The sequence below is a fragment of the Lactuca serriola genome, chromosome 1 (genome assembly GCF_051521515.1).
Source record: "Lactuca serriola cultivar US96UC23 chromosome 1, Lser_US96UC23_V15, whole genome shotgun sequence".
NCBI lineage: Eukaryota > Viridiplantae > Streptophyta > Magnoliopsida > Asterales > Asteraceae > Lactuca > Lactuca serriola.
The window spans coordinates 70,598,448-70,606,676 of record NC_136408.1 but is presented as its reverse complement, the minus strand read 5'-3'; the positions used below and the strand labels follow the sequence as shown (position 1 = coordinate 70,606,676).

Below are 8,229 nucleotides of genomic sequence, written 5' to 3'. Positions count from 1 at the left end.
AACAGGAAATATTTCAACTACTAAATTCAAGCACCCGAATTGGCTTTGACAGGTCCTGCGGACCCCACCCGTTGAGAGCTTTGTATTTCCACTTAACTCCTAGATATCCAAAGTTAGGTTTAATATGTTCATGCATTATGGAGTGATTACAAAAGGTTTTTATGACTGTTTTTCTAGTTTTTAATAATTAATGTGTTAAGTAAGGTTAACAAAATTAATAGTACAATATAATATCTTTTCAACCAAATATTCGATAAAATTATATGGATTTGGATACACCCAATTTCAATAAATTTATTGATTCGATTAAAATATTTTTTTGAATAGCTGATTACTGGTTAGAAATTAATATCCCCAAGTTAGTGAAATTCATATATGCTCAGATTAGAACCCAGTATCTGCAATTTAAGAGGCGAAACATCTACCAAGTGGGATAGTCTAGGGGTGTTGAACGGGTAATTTTTTCAGGTTTCGGGTAATTCGGGTTTTTCATGTTAGAAAAATTACCCGTTACCCTACCCAAACTAAATTCGGGTAATTCGGGTTTGGGTAATTTGGGTATCGGGTCGGGTTTGGGTAATTCGGGTATTACCCGAAATATATGATTTTTTTTTTTTAATTTCACCTAAAAATAAATTTAATGAAATAAATAAGTCATGCTTTATTAGTCTTGTTTATATAAACAAACGAGGCATAAACGAAGTTACTCAAGCTTTGAACATTGAGATTTTCTACTCAATAATACATGAGATATCAAGTAATTTTTTAACGACTTAATCTAATCTAATAAGATGTTAAAAAAACAAATACCTAAAGATCTTAATTTAAAAGTTTAAAATGTTTAAGATAAATGTAGTCATAAGTTTTGCCATGTTCTAAAGTTTCGTCAAGATAATGAGTTTGTTAGTTGTAATAAAAACTATAATCTAGAAAACAGTTAAGTTTTAAAGAACGTGATGATATATAAAAATTACTTTTAATATTGTTAGTGTCGTATTGTCATAATAAATATATTTATGTTTTACAATAATGATATTTAGTTTAAGTGTGATCAAATACCTGCTATATAGTACAAGCTCTACAAAAAAAATGAATTTTTAAAATAATTTGGGTAATTCGGTATACCCGAAACCCAAAAAACGTACCCTTTACCCGACCCGAAAAAAAATCGGATAACCTGATTACCCGGAAAAATTTACCCGATACCCGAAAAATTCGGGCGGGTAATTCGGGTATCGGGTATTTTCGACAGGGCTAGGATAGTCCATATTGGGGATTTGATTAAAATATAACCTAACTAATTCATCTGTAACTAATTTAACTGAAATTCCCACGTCCAAATCGTTTAGAATTTAACATAAGTTAGTAAATTTCCAAAAAGGAGCACATAATATGATCCAAAAACCATTTTCGATATCATATAATAATACAATAATACAAGATTACTATGGCCCCAAAACTTTTGCTGCTCCCGCTTTTTCTTATAAATAATTGATAAAAATATAACTTTTTGTCTTTTAACTTTAATCAAGTTGCAAAGAGGAGTGAAGACACACATCATCATCAACAACAACATACAACATGAACATCAACAAAAACTTAACCTAAAATTTTAAAAATCAATATGCATGGGTTATCTTAGATGAATCCCACTCACACTCACATAATAATGTCGACCTACCACACGTACATAAATCCAAAAAATTGTTTGTAGTCCGTAATTGACCTTCCACGTAGGCCTGAGACGAATTTACATGAACAGCTCAGTTACAAGTTATCATTTTCAAGACTATTGGTCCTCTTGTTACAAGAATATATATATGTTTATTAATAATTAAAAATAATTATATAAAGTTAGTATTAGATTATCTATATATATAGACGTAGTACCCCTTCCAAATTTTTAACATTGAAACGAAGGAGTTTGTTTTAGATTTCAAAAGAGAGTAATGATGGAGACGACAAATGGAACGGAGGAGACAGCGGTGGAGAAAGAGATGAAAACGGTGGATGCAGGGGAGGAGACGGCAACAATGAAGATCTGGATAGCCGTTGATGAAAGCGCCGGGAGTTTCTATGCTCTCGAATGGGCTCTTCGACATCTCTTCCTCCACCACGATTACGATGCCACAGACGCCGACAAACTTTCGTCTTTCACAGTCACGGTGGTTCACGTCCAACCTCCCTTTCAACCGTCTTACACCGCCCTCCCTGTTGGGCCTAGTAAGTAGACTGTAGTTCTAACTAAGTGCATGGGAATTAGTAAATTATTATAAAATATTTATAAAATAATATAATCTTTTTTACTTGACAACAGTTTTGTTTGCAACATCTGGGATGAAGGAATCGGTGATGAAAGCGGAGGAAGAAAGTGCCGCTAAAGTTCTTGCTCGTGCTTCGGAATTGTGCGACAAACATAAGGTTACTCGTGTTTTTATAATGTTTTTTTTACACCACAATAACTTTTAAGATATGCATATTTTCTTATATAGAAAGTTGTTTCATAAACAAATTAACAGATAAAAGCAGAGTATTTGGTGTTAAAGGGAAAACCAAAGGAAATACTTGTTGAAGCTGTAGAACAAATGGACGTTGATCTTCTTGTTGTTGGTAGCAGAGGCCTTGGCCAAATCAAGAGGTATTTTATTTTATATAAATCGAAAAATTCAATTATCAGTTAAATATCTAAGATATATCTTTTAATAAAATAAAAATGTGATAACAAGTGGTAATTGATATATTTTACAGGGCTGTACTGGGAAGCATCAGCGATTACTGTGCACATCATGCCAAGTGTCCCGTACTGATTGTTCGTCCTCAAAAGGATAAGGCCTCGCAAAACTAAATTGTTGTTCGTCAAGTGTCGTGTATAAGACTACAAGTAAGCTGTTGTAAGAGCATATATTATATGTAATATTTGGTCTTTACGCAACAAGTTTGTTGTTTATTGTTTATTGTGCTATATATAAGTTTATATTGTAAACCACGTATAGTGATGTGGTGGTAAATGTGTCTGTGTTTGTGACCTTGTTGTTGTCCGGTTGTGTATCTTATGAACGAGTCGGTGACTGAAACATTGGATTATAATTATGTTAATTAATGTAAAATTTTCATCTTTTATGTTTACAATTTCGAGTTAATCATCATCACATACAATCATGAAGTTGAATATTACCTTTGTTCATGGCAATATAAAAAGCGTTGTTTTTTTTCTAATTGAATGGTGTGTTTTTCTTCCTTTAAAATGATGTCTAAAACTATTTACTCCATATTTATGCATATTAGACACACGTGTACACTTACGTAGTTAAGATAAAACAGAATCTAATTAAAGATATACGAAAGGAAGATACAGTTATGAGTTAGTGAGACGGTCTTAGTATTTCATCATATTCATATTTCATCAACAACCAACCACTCTTTACAACTAACTAATTACTCATCCCTATCCCTGCACAATACCCACAAAGTTTCTCAATTAATTAAAGATTAAATTAAATCAAATTAAATTTAATCTCACAATTTTCTCCATTAGTGGTTACCTGTTGGGTCATGAGTATTTCAACTGCTACATTCAGATCACCATCTGCAGCTGCTATAGCCACTTCCACCTGTGTCTGTATGCAAACACACATATTTCAACAAACACTTTCAGGAAGAAGATGAAGAAGAAGATTTTACTTTTACTGTTTTACATAACAAAAAGGAGGATCATTGTTTTTACTTTTACCTTATCAAAACCCATTGCCACAAGCTTTTGGATCTCTTCATCCGATACAACACTTACTGCTGCTGTGGTATCTGTATTTATCCCTTCCTGCCTAAAATACAAACTAACCAACTTTACTCTTATTACCAATATGCCAATGTGCCTTAGTTTTTCTTTTCCCATAATACCAAACTTCTTACCCATAATAACAATGTCTTTACACATTAATAAATAGCAATATCAATTTTTTACATCACACGTTATAATAACTAATAATACCTTCTATCATTTCTTGCAATTGCTTCCTGAGTTGAAGGATGAACAGGGCTATTGCCACTTTCCAAGAGTCTTGTTTGTAGGGTTGAGTCAGGAGAAGCATTGCTGGAGACTGTTTCTGTTTGAGTTGCACCTAGTGTCCTTCCACGTCCAGGAAACCTACTATTTTCTTCTGCTGACTGCATAAATTTGTTTTTTTTTAAAATAAAAAAAACGAGGAGATATAAAAATGAAGCATTTCTACAACACTCAGATTTGACTGCTTACCTGGGGAGCGACCTCTCTCCTTGGCATCCATGAAGACAAGTTTGCCCACATGTTCCCAGAAAGTGTTTCACTGCAAATTTTATAAATATATAAAAATATCAGAAATCAGAGAGAGAACTGAAAATATAGAAAATAAGGGGGCAAAAACAAAATACCTGGATGCTGTGTTACGAGTAGTATGTGTGGGGATGTATCCAGAAGGATCGCCACCTGTGCACATTATATATTTTGGTCTACGAACACAAGTTGACTGCAAAAAAAATATATAATTCAAATATGGGATTTTACAGGTTTTCATTTTATTATGAACAAGTGAAGGTAAATACTAAAAACGTACAAGCCAATGAGAGGATTCTATGCCCGAATAGAAAGAGCTTCCCGGTATTAGAAAGTTGAACAAACCATAAGTGTCTGAAATTAAGAAATGTGCGTTGCAGTAAGAGTGAGTAAAGATTGAAGAAAACGTGTGAAAAAGGAAGGAAAGGAAAAGGAATCCTACATGCAAATCCAGATAAAATCCCGCATAAGTGTCCAAGCAATGAGATGTTTGTCATAAGAAGCTGGAACACCACCAGTAATAACCATGGATACCTGAAACATGTTGCAAAGTGTTAAATTATGCAACAAGTGAGAACAAATGAAGAGCTTGAATGATACTAGAGGCAAAAACTTACAACTTAGCAGGTACGTTAAAAAGTCCAAACACGCTGCAAGAGAGGAGAAATAATTAATCTTCCATAAAGTTCAAAAACATTACAGTTTAGAGTCTTTTATGAAGAAACTAACTTTCTAAATTGGACTCCACTTAGGCTTGTTTCTATAACAATCATAGAGAATAGAACACCAGAGAAGCCAATCGCACATTCGTCCATGAAATGGTAGTAGGTGACAATGGGGTTGTAGGCAGCTATTAATGTAATTAGAATATGAAAAATAGCACTGCTTGTAGCCAACAAAACAATCATGTACAACAAACGGATCGATCCCATAACTCTTTCCAACTCTGAGCCTAAAGGAACCAGGGCCAACATATTGAATACAAGATGAAGTAGTGAACCATGAAAGAATATAGATGTGAAAACCCTATACACTGCAAAAAAGTAGAAAACAAAGAGAAAGAGGTTATACAGTTTCCAATTTTGGTAGAATGTGCATAGAAATTAGAAACATAATACATACCTTGGGCCTTTGAAAGAACAGCAGAGGGCCAGAAGCACACTTCTGAGAAAGAGTCATATCCAACCAAAAGGCAAACCAAGTAAATCACACCACAAACTGCAACCACCATAGAAGTAAGGAATGGTATTCCTTCCCACCATTGCTTAAATCTTGTAGGCAATCCTGCCTGTTGAGACCAGAACTTAATTCAGTACCAAAGAGAACACTGAATCAAACTTAGATTTAAGTAAGAAATGATTCCGCTTATATGATTGGTTTCACAGATAAGATCAGAATTTTACATATCTCCTTACTATATAGTTAGAGAATTATACATCAATTAACGGGAAATCATAAGAACAAACAAGAATCGCACAATCTGACGAAGTTAAAATTTTCTCGCCAACCAGATTAAACCGACTAATCAGTTTAACGAACAGACGAGAAACTAGAAAATTGGCAACTTCATTTCCCTACACATTATCTTTGCGTTTGAAACTTGTCTTGTGAACACTTGAAAAACCTACTAGAAGTTCCTAATTTTGAAATTAGCATCCGATTAATAATAAACCAGTTCGCAACAACTAATTGCCCTTGCAATTTCTGCTGGAGAAGAACGATTCACCAACACATACAAGCCAATAGAGTAAAATCGAAATCCGTCTACTTAACATTAACTGATGCAGCAAAAATGACGAGTACAAGGTGTTCGATGTCTTACCTCAGTAACAATGTTTGATCTCATCGTTCGCTGCAAATTGCTTCGAGAATCGGCAGTGTGTTTTGAACGTTAATTCTTGATTTCCACTCACCGACTTTTCTCGACGTTCGTCTCCTTTTGATTCCAGTGCGATAATCCAAACGAACCTTGGAGAACAAAATATTTGGGCTTTATTAATTACACGGGCCATTTAGATCGATAAACAAATAATGAAAGGGTTTTAATATTAACATCTTATGATTTTCAAACAAAAAATAATTCCGATCATATTAACATGTATCTAAAAGAAAATCTATATTAGGATTTTAAGAATCCAATTAGGATCTTAAGTTCTTAGCTGATCCTAAGTATTTTAGTTAAAGTGTTAAACTCGTGACCAATTTTTCTAAAATTAATAAAATAGCCATGAACATCATGAAAAAAAGCTTATATAGACATATACCTAGTGAATTTGTATTTTCTAAAAAAATTAAACCGATAGGTTATCTACCATCTTTCTTATGCAATGGATATGGAAATCGATTTTTAAGGGAGGTCACCAAAGACTCGTGATATTCCAAACTATTCGTGAGTGCCAATTTTACGTCTAATTAAGTTTCGATTGATAATCATGGTAGTCTTTATTTGGGCAAACCATAGGAATAAATGAGGATATTCATATTCTAAGATTATCAAAGAGAATGACATCGAATCAAGATACGACTACATTTTAGGAGACTCTACGACTTAACATTCAAAGAAGCAAAAGTACCACCCTTGGTGATAAGACAAAACAATGTCATTGAAAACAATGAGTCATACTTAGTTACGTGATCGAACCAATTTTTCGAGACAGTTTTGTTCTAAACGACATGGAATCAAAATTAGAATTCTCACTATCACATCTACCGTCTTTACGATATGGAGTGGAAAGCTTAGAGGCCAAACAATGCAATTTGTTTCATATCATTACTTTGGACTTCATTTTCTGCTTTAAGCATTTATGAGACATCTATCTCTACCCTAGATATCATTTCCCACATTTGAGGTTCAGGGCTTGAGGCAGTCAATGGTTAGGTGTATGTCACATATCTTGATTACCATATCTAACGACATGAGAGAGTTCATGTATTTAATAGACAGTATTGAAGCTGATCATTTTCCAACTCTAACATTAGAGATGTGACTTACACTAACTGGCACGTCTTCGATTTGAAACGTCATCCAGTTGTTTGATTATTACTATGATGTTGGTATGGTGCAATTCAGGAAAACACTTATATATTTTTAACGTGCCCTGAACTTGCATCACTCCTTAAGTTTATAAAATATTAGATTTATAATTACACAATATTAATGATACATGTATCATTTTTGGTGTATTAATGATACATGTATCATTTTAGGTGTATTAATTGTAAACATAAATTTAAACATATTAAAATCGAATAACAATTCATCGCTACAAATATTCTTTTACTTATTTAAGTCAAATGTAGGATAATAACTTGATGCTTAGCTATCATCGGTCTTACTTGAATAATTAGACTTTTGACATAAAGAGAAATCAAATAAAGTGTTTAGGAATCTCATTATTGAATCTCCTTGAATTACCCGGAAAGCTATAAAACGCATACAATTAACATTTAGGGATATCATTATTAACCTGCCTTAAAATGATATCCTATAATCTATTAAGGTCCAAAGAACCCCTCCTTACTCTTATATAAGTATTAAGATCTCATTGATAACACCCAACTAAGAGTTTGAGAAAAAGTTGCAAAATCCTAGAATGGATCATCATTTAACACGATTGTGTATATTTGTGCTTAAGGATCCACACGACTATTCAATTGTAAGGAAGACTACCCAACCCCCCTTCCCCCCCGTTCGCCGTCGCTTAACTTATCAAATTCAGTTTCTAACTCATATGGAGTGACCTTCAATGATTTATGGTCTATCTAAGGTGTTCAAATGTTTTCTTTAACATACATATTAGTACATAATACAAATCACAGTTCAGTAATAATAATACTCTAATGGTTATACCTTATTTCAATCATCACATTCTTATATATCAACAAATGGACAACTTCAATAGTTATTTCAAAATGGATGA

General features: G+C 33.3%; 2 protein-coding genes across 3 annotated transcripts; one reads left to right on the top strand and one right to left on the bottom strand.

The window, feature by feature from the left end:
• The first annotated feature begins 1,891 nt into the window (after positions 1-1,891).
• On the top strand, positions 1,892-3,129 carry LOC145091596 (universal stress protein A-like protein). Its single transcript, XM_079029351.1, has 4 exons — positions 1,892-2,223; positions 2,318-2,421; positions 2,520-2,638; positions 2,749-3,129. The coding sequence occupies exons 1-4, from the start codon at positions 1,950-1,952 to the stop codon at positions 2,843-2,845; spliced, it is 594 nt and encodes a 197-aa protein (XP_078885477.1). The 5' UTR covers positions 1,892-1,949; the 3' UTR covers positions 2,846-3,129.
• A 178-nt stretch (positions 3,130-3,307) lies between these two features.
• Positions 3,308-6,290, bottom strand: RBL15 (RHOMBOID-like protein 15). 2 transcript variants are annotated; one of them, XM_079029335.1, is made up of 12 exons: positions 6,132-6,290; positions 5,432-5,597; positions 5,039-5,342; positions 4,927-4,959; positions 4,752-4,843; positions 4,590-4,663; positions 4,408-4,502; positions 4,253-4,322; positions 3,989-4,164; positions 3,731-3,833; positions 3,543-3,617; positions 3,308-3,451 (listed from the first exon to the last, which is right to left on the bottom strand). In XM_079029335.1, the coding sequence occupies exons 1-12, from the start codon at positions 6,153-6,155 to the stop codon at positions 3,446-3,448; spliced, it is 1,218 nt and encodes a 405-aa protein (XP_078885461.1). In that variant the 5' UTR covers positions 6,156-6,290; the 3' UTR covers positions 3,308-3,445. The 2 variants fall into 2 exon arrangements, with proteins under 2 accessions (XP_078885461.1, XP_078885467.1); XM_079029341.1 differs by having other exon boundaries at positions 3,731-3,821.
• Between the last annotated feature and the right edge of the window lie 1,939 nt (positions 6,291-8,229).